General features: G+C 45.5%; 2 protein-coding genes across 6 annotated transcripts in view; one reads left to right on the plus strand and one right to left on the minus strand.

Moving 5' to 3' along the window:
* The window catches only part of LOC134993401 (ecto-ADP-ribosyltransferase 5-like), a 157,771-nt gene extending 145,557 nt beyond the window's left edge, over positions 1 to 12,214 (minus strand). Inside the window, exons 1-2 of one of the 3 annotated variants that reach the window (XM_063950873.1) lie at positions 11,943 to 12,214; positions 11,809 to 11,836 (exon numbers count right to left, since the gene is read on the minus strand). In XM_063950873.1, coding sequence (XP_063806943.1) covers positions 11,809 to 11,836; positions 11,943 to 11,990 — 76 coding nt within the window. In that variant the 5' untranslated portion in view covers positions 11,991 to 12,214. Of the gene's footprint in view, positions 1 to 2,986; positions 3,129 to 11,808; positions 11,837 to 11,942 lie in introns of those variants that run through there. The other 2 variants (XM_063950871.1, XM_063950872.1) reach the window with 2 other exon arrangements.
* Positions 1 to 19,119, plus strand: part of LOC134993345 (dentin sialophosphoprotein-like) — a 164,985-nt gene that overhangs the window by 52,358 nt on the left and 93,508 nt on the right. Inside the window, exon 1 of one of the 3 annotated variants that reach the window (XM_063950869.1) lies at positions 12,397 to 12,469. The exons of the other annotated variants lie outside the window; for them this stretch is intronic. The gene's annotated coding sequence lies outside the window, so the exon portion shown is untranslated. Of the gene's footprint in view, positions 1 to 12,396; positions 12,470 to 19,119 lie in introns of those variants that run through there. 3 annotated transcript variants of the gene reach the window in all.

Raw genomic sequence — 19,119 nt, forward strand, 5'->3', positions numbered from 1 at the left:
CAAATTTGGTTGTGATGTTGAAGCTTGTTTCATATTCTGCTCCATGCTTTAGTTTAAACCTACGATCAAGTACAGCAGCACCCCTGGACTTATACGGCAGTGCCTCTGGACTTATACAGCAGATAGTTAGCACCCCTGGACTTATACAGCAGATAAGCAACACTCCTGTACTTATACAACATAGGCAGCACCCATGAAAAATTACACATCACAGCAGACAGGCAGCAGCACCTCTGGACTTATACAGCAGATAAGCAAAACCCCTGAACTTATACAACATAGGCAGCAACCCTGGAAAATTACACAGCACAGCAGACAGGCAGCAGCACCTCTGGGCTTAAATGGCAGTGGGGCAGCACCCCTGGAATGATAGGGCAGTGGAACAGCGCCCCAGGACAGCACAGGACTACAGCAGCACTGTACAGCACAGGACAGCACCCCTGTACAGCACCCCTAATAGCACAGGACAGCACCCTTTTTTTTACAGAACACAGGGCGGCGGCCCTTTATTTTTACAGCACACAGGACAGTGCCACAGCGCCCCTTTATTTTTACAGTACACAGGACAGCACCCCTAATAGCACATGACAGCATCCCAGAACAGCATCCCAGGTCTGAAGCACCCCTGTACAGCACAGGACAGCACCCCTGTACAGCACCCCTAACAGCACAGGACTGTGCCTCTTTATTTTTACAGAACACAACACAGTGTCCCTTTATTTTGACAGCACACAGGACAGCACTCCTAATAGCAAAGGACAGCACCCATGTACAGCACAGGACAACACCCCTATACAGCACCCCTAACAGCACAGGACAGCACCACTAACAGCACAGGACAGCACCCCTGTACAGCACTTGACAGCACAGGAAAGCAGCACCCCTGTACAGCACCCCTAAAAGCACAGGACAGCACCCCTGTACAGCACAGGACAGCACACCTGGACAGCACCCCTAACAGTACACACACAGCGACCCCACTTAACACCACCACCCACAGAAAGACAGAGGTCTGTCTCCCTCACTCCCCAATGCTGGAGTGAAGAAGGCGCTGATCACCGGGACTTATATAGAATCCGACACCAGCAAGAATCCAACAGCAGAATGATGACATTTTGCCTCATTATGGGATCTGAGGAAGGCCAGAAGTTCTGAGCTGGACTCGGATCATGGCTCGGATCATGAAGTTCGGGGGGAGTTCGGATCTCTGAGATACGAACCCACTCATCCCTAGTTAGAATACACTGTCACCAGTGGCACCAAGAGAGGGGGGGAGGGTACAAATCACCTGGGCCCAGGTCTGATGGAGGGGCCCAGTGGGGGCCCAGGTCCATCACCCCCTCCCGCTTACTTGGCAGCAAATGCAGCTTTTCTTCTCAGCCCAACACATGCTCCTGTGTGCTGGGCTGCAGTGTGGCCAGGGAAGTGCATAAAATTAAACAAATTCTGTATTTTTTCCTAAGGGTGCATGGCCACGCCTCCTGTGATTAGGCCACGCCCCCTGAAAAGAACCTGGGGCAGCCAAGCTCTCTACTGCCCTGGCTGGGCGGCATGCCTGCTCCTGTGAGTGCTTCTCATGTGATAGACAGCCCCCAAAGAGGTGTGGCCATGACCCCAGCATGCTGTGGACACACCCCCTCCTGGGGGCCGTGGGGGGCCCAGAAAGTTGTTGTACCGGGCCCAGGATTTCTTTTGGCAGCCCTGACTGTCACTTGCTTAATAACAGGATTTTTGCAATTATTGTTATTTATCTATATGATTGAAACATGCTCATGCTGCGAACAGCTAATTTACATCTGCCCTATTACATCTAAAACAGGCATTCATATGAGTTTCATATTTACTAACAGTGCAAGACCCAACCTAGGTATAAAGCGAAGCAATTATGTTTATAGTTAGTACAGGACTGGCTAGAAGGGAAAGACATTGGTGTGAGTTGGTCAGCTTAACGGGGGTCATTCTGAGTTGTTCGCTCGCTAGCTGTTTTTAGCAGCCGTGCAAACGCTAAGCCGCCTCCCACTGGGAGTGTATCTTAGCTTAGCAGAAGTGCGAACGAAAGGATCGCAGAGCGGCTACAAAATACTGCACAAAATTATCAGAGTAGCTTCAGACCTACTCAGCGCTTGCGATCACTTCAGACTGTTTAGTTCCGGATTTGACGTCAAAAACACGCCCTGCATTCGCTCAGCCACGCCTGCGTTTTTCTGGGCATGCCTGCGTTTTTTCGATGACTCCCTGAAAACGGTCAGTTGACACCCAGAAACGCCCACTTCATGTCAATCACTCTGCGGGCCAGCAGTGCGACTGAAAAGCTTTGCTAGACCTTGTGTGAAACTACATCGGCCGTTGTGAAAGTACGACGCGCGTGTGCATTGCGCCGCATGCGCAGAAGTGATGTTTTTTAGCATCATCGCTGCGCAGCGAACATTTTCAGCTAGCGATCAACTCGGAATGACCTCCAACATGTATTGCAACATATGGAACAAACATTCCTTATTCTTTTTTAATAGATAATAGCGTGATGTAGCTAAAATTGTTGAAAAAATATATTTGGTGAGTGCAGAGGATCCAACGTCACCCCAGTTTTCCTTTCTTACATACCGTACTTGTGTACCAGCCAGATGGCTGTGTGTTGTGTCTGCTCTGCCTTCTGTTGGTGTAACTCTCCCTACCATTACTTGTTGTGTTACATGTTACTTTGCCTATCACCGATGTCTCCACATACTTTGATTTTGATTCCGCCTACAGTTGTTTTGGTGCCACACATGTGAGGCCAATTCTGGAACTTTTAGTTCCCAATCCACCCCTGCCCTGGCATCCCAGTACTTGAAGAACCACAACTGTTAGCATGCCCAGACAGAAATGGCCAGCTGGCACCTCTACTCTCACTGTAAAGAAAAAATATATATAGAAAAAAACACAGTACATACTGTACACACTGAATGATTTAATCCATTATTTAAAACAAACATCACTTCATCCTTACCGGCCCTCTCTTCCAGGTAGAAGTCCACGGGTAATGTTAAATCCAAAGAATGCAGGGGGAAGTAAAGGGGGGAGTTTGTGGCGACAGGGATAGAGGACTTGGAGGAGGTAAGGGTCTTGTAATGAGTCTGTGTACAGAGGGAAAGGGCAGCACTGTGTGTCTATATTCCTTGTATTGTCATCATACAAAGAATGTGTCACTGTACAATTGTTTCATTATGTGCAGAAACAATTGCAGTCTGTTCAGACCAGTGATTTTTAACCTTTTTAAACTGGCGACACACTAAGTAAGATTTTCAAATTGCCAAGGCATACCATCAGTGTTATTAATCAGATATAGCAACAAATATCGTCATAGATTTCATGTATGTTGATAATAGTTATTTTTTTCCATTAAAATCAGTAGAAATTGTTTTTATTTACAAAAGTACCCACAGTAATAAAACACTGCACAGAAATAAAATAAATTGTCCCCCACAACAATTACACACATTGCCCCCCCACAGCAATTACACACATTGTCCCCCACAGCAATTACACACATTGTCCCCCACAGCAATCACACACATTGTCCCCCCACAGCAATTACACACACTGTCCCCACAACACTTACACACATTGCCCCCCCACAGCAATTACACACATTGTCCCCCACAGCAATTACACACACTGTCCCCACAACAATTACACACATTGCCCCCCCCCACAGCAATTACACACATTGTCCCCCACAGCAATTACACACACTGACCCCCACAGCAATTATACATTGTCCCCCACAGCAATCACACACATTGCCCCCCACAGCAATTACACACATTGTCCCCCACAGCAATTACACACATTGCCCCCCACAGCAATCACACACATTGTCCCCCCACAGCAATCACACACATTGTCCCCCACAGCAATTACACACATTGTCCCCCCACAGCAATCACACACATTGTCCCCCCACAGCAATTTCACACACTGTCCCCACAACAATTACACACATTGCCCCCCCACAGCAATTACACACATTGTCCCCCACAGCAATTACACACATTGCCCCCCCCACAGCAATTACACACATTGTACCCCACAGCAATTACACACATTGCCCCCCCCTACAGCAATTACACACATTGTCCCTCACAGCAATTACACACATTGTCCATCACAGCAATTACACACATTGTCCCTCACAGCAATTACACACATTGTCCCTCACAGCAATTACACACATTGTCCCCCACAGCAATTACACACTTTGTCCCCCACAGCAATTACACACTTTGTCCCCCACAGCAATTACACACTTTGTTCCCCACAGCAATTTACACACATTGTCCCCCTCAGCAATTACACACAGGAGAGATTTGGATTTTAGGCCATAGTCACACCATATGGTAAAGATAGGAGCTTATACAATAGTGATGGCCTGCAACCATCTTAAAGGGGAACAAGACTACTAAGTGAACAGTTTGGATGCTTCATCAAGAACTATTTAAACTAGCAGAGGGGGCAGTGAACCAAATAGGAATAAAGCAATCTGCTCCCCCAACCCAGAGGTATTGTTTCTGCAGGCAAAGGGAATAGGAAGCATAGCAACAGAAACAGAAGACAATTCAGATCAAAACCAAACAAACATAGGCAGAGAGATGATTGAAGCTAGGAACAGTAAAGCACACAAACTCTAAGATCTATGGTGGTCATTCCGAGTTGATCGCTAGTTGCATTCATTCGCTGTGCAGCAATGAGGCAAAAAAATGGCACTTCTGCGCATGCGTATGCGGCGCAATTCGCACGTGCGACGTACTATTACAACGAACAATGTAGTTTCAGACAGGGTCTAGCGAAGCTTTTCAGTCGCACTGGTGGCCGCAGAGTGATTGACAGGAAGTGGGCGTTTCTAGGTGTCAACTGACCGTTTTCAGGGAGTGTTCGTAAAAATGCAGGCATGCCAGGAAAAACACAGGCATGGCTGGGCGAACGCAGGGCATGTTTGTGACGTCAAAACCGGAACTGAACAGTCTGAAGTGATCGCAAGCGCTGAGTAGGTTTTGAGCTACTCTAAAACTGCACAAAAAAACTTTGTAGCTGCTCTGCGATCCTTTCATTCGCATTTCTGCTAAGCTAAAATACACTCCCAGTGGGCGGCGGCATAGCGTTTGCACGGCAGCTAAAAACTGCTAGCGAGCGATCACCTTGGAATGACCACCAATGTGTGGAAATGCTAGGAGCTTAGGAAATAAAATCCCAGAACAAACTGATGACAAGGGATGATCTAGATATTGTGGCAATTACAGAGTCATGGTGCAATGAAAATCATGAGTGGGACATATCTATATCGGGATATACTTTATTAAGGTAGGACAGAATGGGGAAAAATTGGAGGAGGGGTAGCAATGTATGTGAAAAAAAGCATAAATACTACCTTAATACTGCAAGTATTGAAGAAAAACTGAAGCCCTTTGGGTGATCATAGAAACACAGGAGAAGGTGATTATTCATATTGGTGTGATATACAGGCCACCAGGCCAGGAAGAGGAACTGGACAAGAACCTGTTGCAGGACATAACTAAAATGGCAGTACAGGGAGAGGTAATAATCATGGGAAACTTTAATCTTACTATGTAAACTGGGAGATGCCTGTTGCTAGTTCCACTAGAAGTAGGGACATTCTGAATTCCTTTCAGGGAGCATCCCTCCAGCAATTGGTGAGGGAGCCCACTCGGAAAGACGCAATATTAGACCTAATACTTGCAATTGGAGACAGAATATCTGACGTAAAAGTGGGTGAAAACCTGGGATCCAGTGATCATCAAGCAGTATGGTTCAGCATAAAGACAGAGACTGACTCACCCCATACAAAAACAAAGGTGTTGGATTTTAGGAAGGCTGATTTTGTTGGGGTGGCAAAATGTGTAAGCAATTCTTTGGTAGAGTGGAGGAACTTGGAAGGAGAGATGGGGAAAAAAAACAGACCTTTGTAACAAAAGGGTTAGGAAAAACACAAGGAAAAGGAAGCCAGTGTGGTTTGCAAAAGAAGTAGCAAGTATTGTGAAAGCTAAAAAGATGGCTCTTAGGAAATACAAGAAGACACAAAAACAAAGAGTTGTGTCTTGTTAGACAGAAGGAGACTAAGAAAGTAAAAGGCACAAGCTGAGGAGAAAATGGCCTAGTCAGTGGGTAAAGGAGGCAAAAACATTTTAGGCATATAAGCGAAAGTAGGAAAACAAAAGGCGGAATAATAAGACTAAAGACAGAGACTGCGAGTCTTGTTGAGGGAGACAATGTTATAGCAGACCATCTTAATTATTTTTGCTCAGTATTCACTACTGAAAGAGAGGGGAAGGGGCCAAAGTTAAGTTGCAGGGATATTCAGGAAAATTAAACAAGTACATTTACAGAGGAGAAGGTCCTAACAAAACTCTCAAAACTCAAAGTGGATAAATCAATGGGGCCAGATAGGATGCATCCAAGAATTAGATTACCTAAAGGATAAAAAGTAAAAGGGGCAGACTAGATGGGCCAAGTGGTTCTTATCTGCCATCAAATTTTATGTTTCTATGTTTATGTTTCTATAAGAATACTAAAGAAGCTTAAAGGGGTGCTGGAAGCACCATTAACATAATTATTCAACCAGTAACTAGCTACAGGAGTAATTCCAGATGACTGGAAAAGAGTGAATGTAGTCCCACTGCACAAAAGTGGAAGCAAGGAAGAGGCAAGCAACTATAGACCAGTGAGCCTTACATCAGCAGTAGTGAAATTGATGAACACACTTAAAATAAAGAGTTGTAGATTATCTCAAATCCAGCAATTTACAGGATCCCAAACAGCATGATCTTTAAGTGGTTCTTATCTGCCATCAAATTCAAATTCTATGTTTCTACTGTCCCCTACAGCAATTACCCACATTGTCCCCCACAGTAATTACACACATTGTGCACCACAGTAATAAAGCACATTGTCCCCCACGGCAATAAAATGAATAGAAATACACTGGCCCCTACTTGTGAGTACTATAGCTTTGAAATTAGATCAGCTTTCCATGTCCCTTCCTGAGTGGCAGTTTATGCAGTGGGGTGCAGAGAGCAGAGCAGGTTGTGAGCGGGATAGGCGACATGTGTACATGACCTATGATGTCATGTTGAGTCTTCATTGGTCATGGAAAAGTCCAGCACTGGGGTGGCGGGTAGAATAGGTGACTTGTTATATGTGACCTATGATGTCACGTTGGGTCACCATTGGTCACTGCCCGAGCCCCATCTGGGCCACCCAGTAGAGTCCAGTGATGCCCAAGGCTGAAATTATAAACTGAAGTGTTGACGATGCATCTTTCCAGGCAACTCTGGCAGCACATTTGATAACCACTGGTGTGCCGCGGCACAGCGGATGAAAAACGTTGGTTTAGAGGACAATGCTCTCCTCTCCTGCAATTTATCTCTCAGCCACAAGGGGGCATGAGGGTGCTCGGCAGTAGTTTAGCTTCTGCAATACTGAAATATATTTTCTTCTGACAATCTCTCTGGATTTTAGTGTTTTTTTCTTTTTTTGTGTGTGTGTCTTGCACCACCTTACATATATTGTTAAAATACAATATATTCTTCAGTCCTTTAACACTATAAAGTACACCAAAACTTCTAGAAACAACACCAAGCAATCCTTTTCCCAAGTACTCCTTTTCCCCAGTCCTCCAGTCCATGCCGTCTCTTTGAAACTTTCAATACTCTCCTTCGCTCCCCTCCTCCTCCCCTCCCATTCTCCCTCACTGTCACTGACTTTGCCTCCTTCTTCATCTCCAAAATTGAGGAAATCCGACACAATATCTCCTCCCGTCACCCCTCTGCTAACCCCTGCCCCCATCATCCTTCCCCTCCATCTATCCCACCCTGCCCTCCTTCTGTTCCACTTCAGACAAGGAAGTCCACTCCCTCATCTTATCCTCCCCTCCTCAACCTGCACCCTGGACCCCTTCTTATTTTCTCTGCTCCCTCTCCCCCACTGCCTGCTCCCACCTTGCTCACCTCTTCAACCAGGGCCGGTTCGGAGGCTTCTTGCGGCCCGGGCGGCATTATGGGGCGTGGCTTCATACAGGGGGCGTGGTCATTTACACCCCCTGTACTGTAGTAGGAGGTGCGGTGCGCGATGACGTCATCGCGCACCGCACAGCAAAGGTCCTCTCCACGAAGGAAAACTAGACGCTAAGCGTCTAGTTCCCTTCGTGGAGAGGACCTTTGCTGTGCGGTGCGCAATGACGTCAACGCGCACCGCACATCATTACAGTGAAGGTCCTCTCCGGGAAGGGAAACTAGACGCGTAGCGTCTAGTTTCCCTTCACAGCGGGCAGCCCACGAAGGGAAACTAGACGCGTAGCGTCTAGTTTCCCTTCACAGCAGGCAGCGGCAGCGGGGGGCACGACAGCAGCAGCGGATCTTGCCATGGTGCGGCGCCCTCCGGATGGCGAAGGCGCCCTCCGGAAGGCGGCGCCCCGGGCAAAAGTCCTGCTTGCCCATGGCAAGATCCGCTACTGTCTTCAAACTATCACTCTCTACCAGCATCTTTCCCTCACCATTCAAACATGCTCTGGTCTCACCTATTCTCAAAAAAAAACACCTCGACCCTTCATCACCCACTAGCTACCGCCCCATCTCTCTTCTCCAATTCACATCCAAACTACTTGAACGACTGGTCTACAGCCATCCAACAAGTTACCTCTTTGACAACTCCATCCTTGATCCACTACTATCTGGCTTTCGCCCACTCCACTCTGACTGCCCTGGTGAAAGTCACTAATGACCTGCTTTCGGCCAAATCCAGGGGCCACTTCTCTCTGCTTATCCTTCTGGACCTCTCTGCTGCCTTTGACACTGTGGATCTTCCTCTCCTCCTCCGCATACTCCAAAACATTGGCTTCTCTAGCACTGTCCTTGACTGGTTCACCTCTTACCTCAATAACCACTCCTTCTCTGCGTCTGCCTCTGGCACCACCTCACACCCTTCCATCCTTCTTGTTGGTGTCCCTCAGGGTTCCGTCCTTGGCCCCCTTCTGTTCTCCCTGTACACCTCTTCCCTGGATACGCTCATTAACTACTTTGGCCTTCAATACCACCTCTATGCAACTCTACCTCTCCCCTCCTGATCTATCCTCCTCTGTCCTCTCTCTGGTTTCCAGCTGCCTCTCTGCCATCACCTCCTGGATGTCTGAGCGCTCTCTGAAGCTCAACATGTACAAAACTGAACTCATTATCTTTCCCCCAGCCAGAGTAACACCCCCTACCAATATCACTATCACTGCTGACAACACCATCATCTCCCCCATTCCCCAACTCCACTGCTTGGGCGTCACTCTTGACAACTCCCTCTCCTTTGCACCCCACAGCCAAGCTCTGGCACAATATTGTTGGTTCCAGATTGCAACATTGCCCGCATCAGGCCATTTCTCTCCCAGAGTGCAACTAAACTTATCATCCACTCACTGGTCATCTCACGGCTCGACTACTGCAACGTTCTCCTCACTGGCCCTGCAATCTGTCCTCAACTCCACAGCTAGGCTTATCTTCCTCTCCCGCCGTTTCACATCTGCCACTCCCCTTCGACAAAATCTGCACTGGCTCCCATTCCCCTACAGAGTCCTCTTCAAACTCCTCACCCTCACATACAAGGCCATCTCTAATTGCACTGCTCCCTACATCTCCAACCTCCTCTCCCTTCATACTCCCTCCCGCCCCCTACAGTTGGCCAATGACCATTGCCTCTCCTCTACCCTGGTCACTGCTTCCCATGCTCGAGTTCAAGATTTTGCCCGTGCTGCACCCCTTCAGTGGAACGCGCTCCCCCGCTCCATTAGACTCTCCCCGACCTTGCAAAGCTTCAAACAGGCACTGAAAACCCACCTATTCATCAAAGTGTACCCTTCCGATGCATAACCTAGTCCTGAGGCTGCTCCTCCATCCCCATGCCTCATGCCTTGACCATCTCTGCTTTGCTTACATACTGCCATCAGGCTTCCTCCCGGTTGCTTGCACATTATGTCATCTGTCTGTCGCCCCTTCCTACTAGATTGTTAGCTCCTCTCAGCAGGGCGCTCTTTCCTCTTGTTGTCAAAGCCCTCTTCTCGACACATATCACTCACAGCTCTCTCCTACTCAGCGACCATCTTTACCCGCTTTTTCTCCTGCTGGTAAAGGCTCATCTCTATCTATGGCCGCCAGCCCCAAGTAGTACGATGATCACTCCCTCACTACTTACATCTTAGCTGTATTATGTATTGAGAAGTGTGGTGCTCTTTGTTACCTGTACTGTATTTTTATTTATTTACTGTAATGTTAAGTTTTGTATCCCTGTACTGTCCTTTGTAACACTTGTGGCACCTTATAAATAAAATATAATAATAATAACTTGGATACGAAATGCTGCAAAAAAGTTTGAGAAAGAAAGATAATTTATTGTTATCAGGGAATAGAAAAGAAATGAGGAAAAAAGGTAAGCTCTTTTTTATCCTCATATCTTTTGTAGAGATATGCGCCGACACTTGTGTTTTGGTTTTGGATCTGTATTAACTTTGTGTTTTGGTTTTGCCAAAACCGCCCTCACGTGTTTTGGTTTTGGATATGTATTTTTTTCAAAAACTGATAAAAATTTCTAAAATCACAAAGTTTGGGCCTTTTTTAATTTCCAGTCATTCCCACCCAATTTTGACCACCTCACAGCTCACAATATTGTTTTTATCCACTTTAGGCCTAAAGGTTGCACCAAGCTGGCTGAGTAAGCTAAGCGACAGTTTGGGCAGCAAACACACATGGCAGTCCAACTTCAAACATGGCACATCTGGGCAACAGAGTGGCACTGCAGAGGCAGACAGGGTGGCAGTTTAATAACCTGTATGACCGCATAGAAAGTAACCAAGAATGTTGTCATTAATTAAGAACTAGGGTGGTCATTCCGAGTTGTTCGCTCGCTGCCATTTTTAGCAGAATTGCGATAAGGCTAAAAACCGGCTGTTCTGCGTATGCATATGGGCCGCAGGGCGCACGCGCTAAGTAATTTCACACAAAACTATTCAATTTTACACAGGTCCGAGCGACGCTTTTCAGTCGTTCTGCTGATCGGTGAGTGATTGACAGGAAGTGGGTGTTTCTGGGCGGAAACTGACCGTTTTCCGGGAGTGTGCTAAAAAACGCATGTGTGTCAGGCTAAAACGCAGGAGTGGCTGGAGAAACGGGGGAGTGGCTGGCCGGACGCAGGGAGTGTTTGTGACGTCAAACCAGGAACTAAACGGACTGAGCTGATCGCAATCTAGGAGTAGGTCTGGAGCTACTCAGAAACTGCAGGGAAATATTTAATAGCAGAACTGCTAATCTTTCGTTCGCAATTCTGCTAAGCTAAAATACACTCCCAGAGGGCGGCGGCCTAGCGTGTGCAATGCTGCTAAAAGCAGCTAGCGAGCGAACAACTCGGAATGAGGGCCAAGATCAGAACAGAACTAAGGATTGATTGATTCGTAACTTAATTTAATTTTTTATTTTGAAAATTGTAATCAATGAGGGCATTGGGGATCGCAATGATGGAACATTCTTCTTTTATTGCCTTTTCTCTTCTGAGTTGCTGTAAAAGGATTAGCGTAGACTTTGACGGAAGATAAGAACCACTTGGCCATCTATTACACACACACACTCACACACTAGGGTTAATCTTTTGTTGTGAGCAATTTACCTACCAGTATGTTTTTGGATTGTGGGATGAAACACACAAACTCTATACAAACTCCACACAGTTAGGGCCATGGGGGGAATAAAACCCATGACTTCAGAGCTGTGAGATAGTGATACTAACCTTTAGACCATCCGTGCTGCCCTAGGTGCTGTAAAATAAAAGGATTGATTCATTAGTTAATTTAATTGTTGGATTGACTAAGAAAATGTATGAGGGAGGAGGGGGTTAGCCAGCAGACCATCAATGCAACATACCTGAGAAGACAATTTTGTCCCCGCTACCAAATTCCATAGCGTTTCCATTTTACCAGAACAGTGATTCTTCGTCTGTACTGGGAGGTTAAAAAATCCTAATTATTGGCCTACAAAATGCCACTTAACCACAAAATGCCACTTAGCCACAGATATGTGGACAAGCAGAACTGGTTAAAAAAAAAATTACATGTCTGTGACAGCTCACTGGGTGGGTGTATCACAGGGGCATATCTATGGAGGAGGGGAGCCGTGTGCAGTCTCCAAGTGTTGCCCTCCTCGTCCTCTGTAGCCGGCAAGCGCAGTTAGTGCTCTGAGTACTAGAGAGACTCTGGCACAGTGCCAGAGACAACAGCGCTTGTGCAGGTGTCCGGGAAAATGGCACGGCGCCCATTTTTCCGGAGACCTGCACAAGCACTTTAGACTCTGGCACAGTGCCAGAGTCTCACTAGTACTCTGAGCACTAACTGCGCTGTCGGCTACAGAGGAGGGGGGGCCGAAACGCGGAGACGCCGATGGTCACCAGAAAGGTAAGTATAGACGAAATGGGTGCACCGCACACACTGCACCCATTATAGATACTGGTGTATCACCTTCAGCAGCAGCAGTATCTTACACACAATGCCAGCTCATTCACGTGCAGGCTACTCTCTGTATCACCGGCTTCACTAAGAGGCACACCAGTCTCAACCTGTTAGAAAGCCTCAGGGATGTCATAGCAAGATGGCTAACCCTGCTCAGACTCCATTAGAACCTACTCAAGAAGCCATAACATAGGGAGAGGACGGGGAATGTACATTACTACACTACACTGGAGAATACTCTCTGTTTAATGCAAGCTACTTAAAAAAAACATTTGAATTAGCAACTAATGAAATGCTGAAAAAGACTCATGTTCATAAAAATGGACTACAAATTCTTTGAGGAATACCTGTGCCGCCTAATGTAACATAGTACAGAGATTTCTGTAATGGTGGATTCCAGTGTTGGCAATTTTGTATCAGTAAACTTCCCTTTGTTAGAGGTGATGTTTGTCACTCAAAAAAAGCCCAATATGAAAAGAAAAGTGGTGCGAGATGGAAATGTCCTTGTGCCCTCCCTCCCACCCTTATTTTGGATATTAAAAAGGACATGCACAGTGTAACAAACCAAACACTTCAGTGACAGGAACTGCCACTTGTGTGACTCCAGTGCTTGGTTTTTTTGGGCCCCCACAATCCAATTTTTTGGAAGGACTACCTCTGGTCACTAATGAGGATGTTGATGATGAGGGTGTTAATCAACTTGCTGCAAATTATGTAACACGGTGGAAGTGGCTAGATTGCTAACATCCCTACCTTTAATAACATTACCCTTACAAATGGAGCAGATGCCTTCCAAAACATTGTCAGGATTTGCATAAAGAATAATCCCACACCCAAAAGGTGGCTTTTTTGGTATTTTGCCCAGGCATCACAATGGCTTTCTTTTTATCATGGGCAAGAACTACAGCCACCGGTGGCTGACTTACACAAACAACCTCATCAACATCCTTATCTTCAGTGTGAGATAGTAATAGTACACACATCCCTCTAATCCTGTTCCACTTCCACAGAAGCATCTTCAATTTCTATTATGTCCTCATCACCATCTTTACTTGTACTGCCCCCCATATGTGCAGATGGTGCACAAATGGTGGAAGGAGGAAAAAGAGGCTTCTTTATGGTGACAGTGTAAGAAATCTCAGACTCACACAGCTAATGTGGACACCCCTAGACTCTCCTCAGGGATGTGTTCTGAACACACAGTTTGTTCTTTTTCCACACTGATTTTCCAGGGTTTTTTTGTATAAACATTTTTTATTAAGTGCATGAGGAGGAGGCAAGGATGCAAAACAACAGTGAGATCATTATGTAAACAGGCACATATGAGAAATAAGGTACAGAAAAATTCAGCAGTCATGATAAGCGACAGCCGAGACCATAAGCCCCAATATGGAAGTTATGGTGACCCATTACATCATGTCTCTATACAACATTAATTTTTTGGAATACAATCAAAATAAAAACAAGAACAGTCAGATAACAACAAAATTTGTAACAATAAAAAGGTGTGGGGGGGGAAGGGGTGGGGATGGCAGAGGGTAGCACAACAAGGATGAGAGAATACACTTAGACAAAAAGAAAGTGCTAGGGAGAGGGGAGGTAGAGAATTGCATCACATGGACATATTTCAGTACATAAAATCACAGAGAAAATATCAATGAGGAAGCAGATAAAACATTGGTTACGACAGTTGTTTCAGGTAATACCAACTAGTAGATTCAAAGATCTTCTGTATTCTCAATTGCTCCACATGAGGAAGATGTTCAATATATATTTCCCACTTATTATAAAAACGGATCACTCCCCTTTCAATATCAGGAAATGCACAATGTCGTTCATAATATAAAACCTGCAGAATCAACCGTTTGACTTCTAAAAGCATAGGAGGGGCAGATGAAATCCAATGATTCAGTAGGGCTTTTTTCGCCAGTGTGAGAATAACAATAATTACAGGTCTAATATGCAGGGCCGGCTCAGGGTCTTTTTGCACCCCGGGCGGCCATAGGGGGCGTGGCTTCATACAGGGGGTGTGGTCAGTTACGACCCCTGTACAGTAGTAGCGCCGCTGAAATGATGTGCGATGCGCGATGACGTCAACGGGCACCGCATAGCAAAGGTCCTCTCCACGAAGAAAAACTAGACGCTACGCGTCTAGTTCCCTTTGTGGAGAGGACCTTTGCTGTGCGGTGCGCGATGACGTCAACGTGCACCGCACATCATTACAGAAAAGGTCCTCTCCACGAAGGGAAACTAGATGCGTAGCGTCTAGTTTCCCTTCACAGCGGACAGCCCACAAAGGGAAACTAGACGCTACCTGTCTAGTTTCCCTTCACAGCGGGCAGCCGCAGCGGGGGGCACAGCAGCAGCGGATCTTGCCGTGGTGCGGCGCCCTCCGGAAGGCGGCACCCCGGGCAAAAGTTCTGCTTGCCCGTGGCAAGATCCGCTACTGCTAATATGCTTCGAGTTGGGTCCAAGATCCCAACCTGCAAAATTAAGTATCAAACAAGGCCCAGGAAGCCTAGTCAATTGTAAAGAGAAGACAGTATTAATGAATAGTATAACCTTATTTCAAAAACGCAGCACCTTTCCACAACTTCAAAAATTGTGGAAGAAGGTAGCAAATTGTGAATGGCATTTAGGGCATTGACCTGATTCATTAGGAACCATATATTTCCTCTGGGATTGGGAAATGAAGGCTCTATTTACTACTTTAAGATGCACCTCTTGTAAAGCTGCTGAGGCAAGAAAATTTATGGAGGTCGCTATCGGGGAAAGTAAATCCTCCTGAGACTGAATCAATGGTATGTCAGCAGACCATGAATCCACTGAGCGTGTCCAAGCTTTATGAGCAGTGGGCGCAATTAGGTAAGGATACAGATACCTCAATTTGTATGGCTTAGATGATATAAAGGACATAACAGCCATTATTTGATCTACATCACTGCCCTCCTCCAGGTCTTTAGGTCTAGTTTGGATGAAATGCCTAATTTGAAGATACATAAAAAAGCTTTTATGGTCTATCTGCCATGTTTCTTGAAAATAAGCAAATGGGCGCAATTTGCCTCCAGGATCGAACACATCTTTAATAGCAGATATACCTCTGTCTCTCCATTGTACATAAGTAAAATTATCCAAACCAGAGGGGAAGGCAGGGTTACCCCAAAACGTGATATACGGAGAATACGTGAAATTTCTGTTCAGTTTATTGTTGATAGTGCGCCAAGCCTTATAAATGTATGTGAAAAGAATATTTGAGAGTATGCCCGGGGGAAGTTGTTTCAAAGGAATATGTAGAAGTGTACTAGGTGAGTAGGGATGGAATAGGGCTTTTTCTAAGGTGTAGTTGGAAAAAGTGATTGTTGGAGAAACCAATCTATAACATGTCTAAATAAAGCGGCCTGCGAGAAAACCGTCGCATCTGGAAGACTAAGGCCCCCCAGAGACTTAGGTAGTATCAATTTCATGTAGGATATGCATGCTTTCTTCTCATTCCAAATAAAAGTGGAAAACTGTTTTCTAAGGGAGGAAGCATCCTTAATAGACAGCATCAAAGGGAGCATTTGCAGGAGGTAAGAAAGTTTTGGGAAAAGGATACTTTTAATAACAGTTATCCTGCCTGACATAGACAATGGTAGCTTCATCCAATTAGTTAGATTTTGAATAGAGAGCAAAATTGGTTTGAAATTAGCGGAGTAGAGCAGAGATAGTTGCCTTGGGATGAGAACCCCTAAATACTTCAGGGGGGTCTGGCAAATAGTAAATTCAGATAAAATCAGATGAGAGGCAAAAAATTAATCACCTGACGAAAGGGGTAACAATCTGGATTTAGAGTAATTCGCCCGAAAGCCAGCAAATGAACTACATTTATCTATAATGCGCATAACAGCAGTAATAGATTGCGGTGGGTTTGACAAAAAAAAGCAGCATATCGTCCGAAAACAGACTAAGCTTTACTTCCGTATTGTGGACCATAACACCCTGAAAATCCTGGGAATTTCGTAAAGCTATTGCCAGGGGTTCCAATGCCATTGCAAATAATAGGGGGGAGAGCGGGTAGCCCTGTCTCATGCCCTGTAAGATTGGGAAAGGAGGTGAAAGATAATTATTGCTTAAACTGTGTGATGAGGAGGCGTGATAGAGGCGTTTTAAAACTGATATGAAGCCATCTGGGACACCGAACCTACCCATGACATCAAACAGATGTTTCCAAGACACAAGGTCAAAGGCCTTCTCGGCATCAAGAGAAAGGATCGCATGATGATCCGGTGCCCCAGACGACTCCAACCATTGCATAGTAGCAAGGACCTTACGGACATTGACAACTGAATGGCGACCAGCAATAAACCCAGACTGGTCATCATGAATAATAAATGGCAGGATAAGTTTAAGTCTATCCGCTAAAATTTTGGAAAGTAACTTATAATCAGTATTTAAAAGCAATATAGGTCTATAAGAGCCAGGGAGTTCTGGATCTCTGCCCGGTTTATGCAAAATTGTCAGCAAAGCAGTATTGAAATACAGAGGCGGCATAGCACCAGAAAGTAGAGATTTAAAGACCAAAAGTAAGGAATCCTCTAATTTGAGGCCTAGGATTTAATAAAAATCATTGGAGAGACCATCAGGGCCAGGGGTTTTCCCCGTCTTAAGATGACTTATAGCCTGTCTAAGTTCCTCAATGGTAATGGGTGCGATTAAAGAATCCGCCTGGGCAGAGGAGACAAGAGGCAATGTGACGTCCTTCCAAAAATCAGTCCTATTAGATTCATCTGAGGGTTGAGGGGAATATAATGCTGAGTAAAAAGAATGAAGGACAGCAGAAATATCCTTCGCTTTCCTAACCAGATCTCCCCCAGTTGTCCGCAAGGCTTTAACAACTGTAGAAGGCCGTTGTCCTCGTAGTAAACTGGACAGCATTTTACTAGATCTATTACCGTAACGATGAAATTTACAGCTGGAGTAAAAAGAGTATTTACTTAGATTCACATTCTGAAAGCATAGTGTCAAACGCTATTTTACATGACAGATATTTATCTTTATGAGCAGCAGTAGGAGCAGTGAGAAACATATAATATGCATCCGACAGAGCAGTTTGCAGCTCAATATAAACCGCACGCTGAGATTTTTCTCTACGTGCACAAAAAGAAAAAATATCCCCACGTATGACGGGTTTGAATGCTTGCCAAAATAGTAAGGGGGAGTCTAGTTCAGTCCTTATTGTTACATTTATAATTGCTCCAGGAAGCTTCTAAAGCAGAGCGGAAGGTTGCTGAGTTAGCTAAATGTGGTGGAAATCTCCATTGCCTATAGGGACCTTTGTCGTGCTGCAAAGAGATAATGAGCCATGTGACTGCGCGATCTGAAAGACAGATAGGTTCAATAGAAGTGTCAATAATCCTAGTAAAGAGGGACTCAGAAATTATCAAATAATCTAACCTGGAGAGGGAACCATGTGCTGCCGAGAGACAGGTATAGTCTCTCTCTACAGGATGAGACGCCCTCCAGGCATCAAACACGTGTAAATGTTGTTGAATGTATGGGATACCTATCTTTGGGGATTGCTTCTGAGTCAGTCGGTGTGTGGATCTATCAAGCATGTGAGAAGATAGTACAATATTAAAATCCCCGCCTAGCAGTAGTGGGGCAGTACCAAAGGCATGCAGTTTAGTGATTATACGTAAAAAAGAAAGTACTGGAATTAGTAATGTGCACCGGACATTTTTCGGGTTTTGTGTTTTGGTTTTGGGTTCGGTTCCGCGGCCGTGTTTTGGATTCGGACGCGTTTTGGCAAAACCTCACCGAAATTTTTTTGTCGGATTCGGGTGTGTTTTGGATTAGGGTGTTTTTTTCAAAAAACCCTAAAAACAGCTTAAATCATAGAATTTGGGGGTCATTTTGATCCCAAAGTATTATTAACCTCAATAACCATAATTTCCACTCATTTTCAGTCTATTCTGAACACCTCACACCTCACAATATTATTTTTAGTCCTAAAATTTGCACCGAGGTAGCTGTGTGACTAAGCTAAGCGACCCAAGTGGCCGAAAAAACACCTGGCCCATCTAGGAGTGGCACTGCAGTGTCAGACAGGATGGCACTTGAAAAAAATACTCCCCAAACAGCACATGACGCAAAGAAAAAAAGAGACGCAATGAGGTAGCTGTGTGACTAAGATAAGCGACCCAAGTGGCCGACACAAACACCTGGCCCATCTAGGAGTGGCACTGCAGTGTCACGCAGAATGGCCCTTCAAAAAAATACTCCCCAAACAGCACATGACGCAAAGAAAAAAAGAGGCGCAATGAGGTAGCTGTGTGACTAAGCTAAGCGACCCAAGTGGCCAACACAAACACCTGGCCCATCTAGGAGTGGCACTGCAGTGTCAGACAGGATGGCACTTGAAAAAAATACTCCCCAAACAGCACATGACGCAAAGAAAAAAAGAGGCACAATGAGGTAGCTGTGTGACTAAGATAAGCGACCCAAGTGGCCGACACAAACACCTGGCCCATCTAGAAGTGGCACTGCAGTGTCACGCAGGATGGCACTTCCAAAAAATACTCCCCAAACAGCACATGACGCAAAGAAAAAAAGAGGCG

The sequence above is a fragment of the Pseudophryne corroboree genome, chromosome 2, assembly GCF_028390025.1.
Source record: "Pseudophryne corroboree isolate aPseCor3 chromosome 2, aPseCor3.hap2, whole genome shotgun sequence".
Classification (NCBI taxonomy): Eukaryota; Metazoa; Chordata; class Amphibia; order Anura; family Myobatrachidae; genus Pseudophryne; species Pseudophryne corroboree.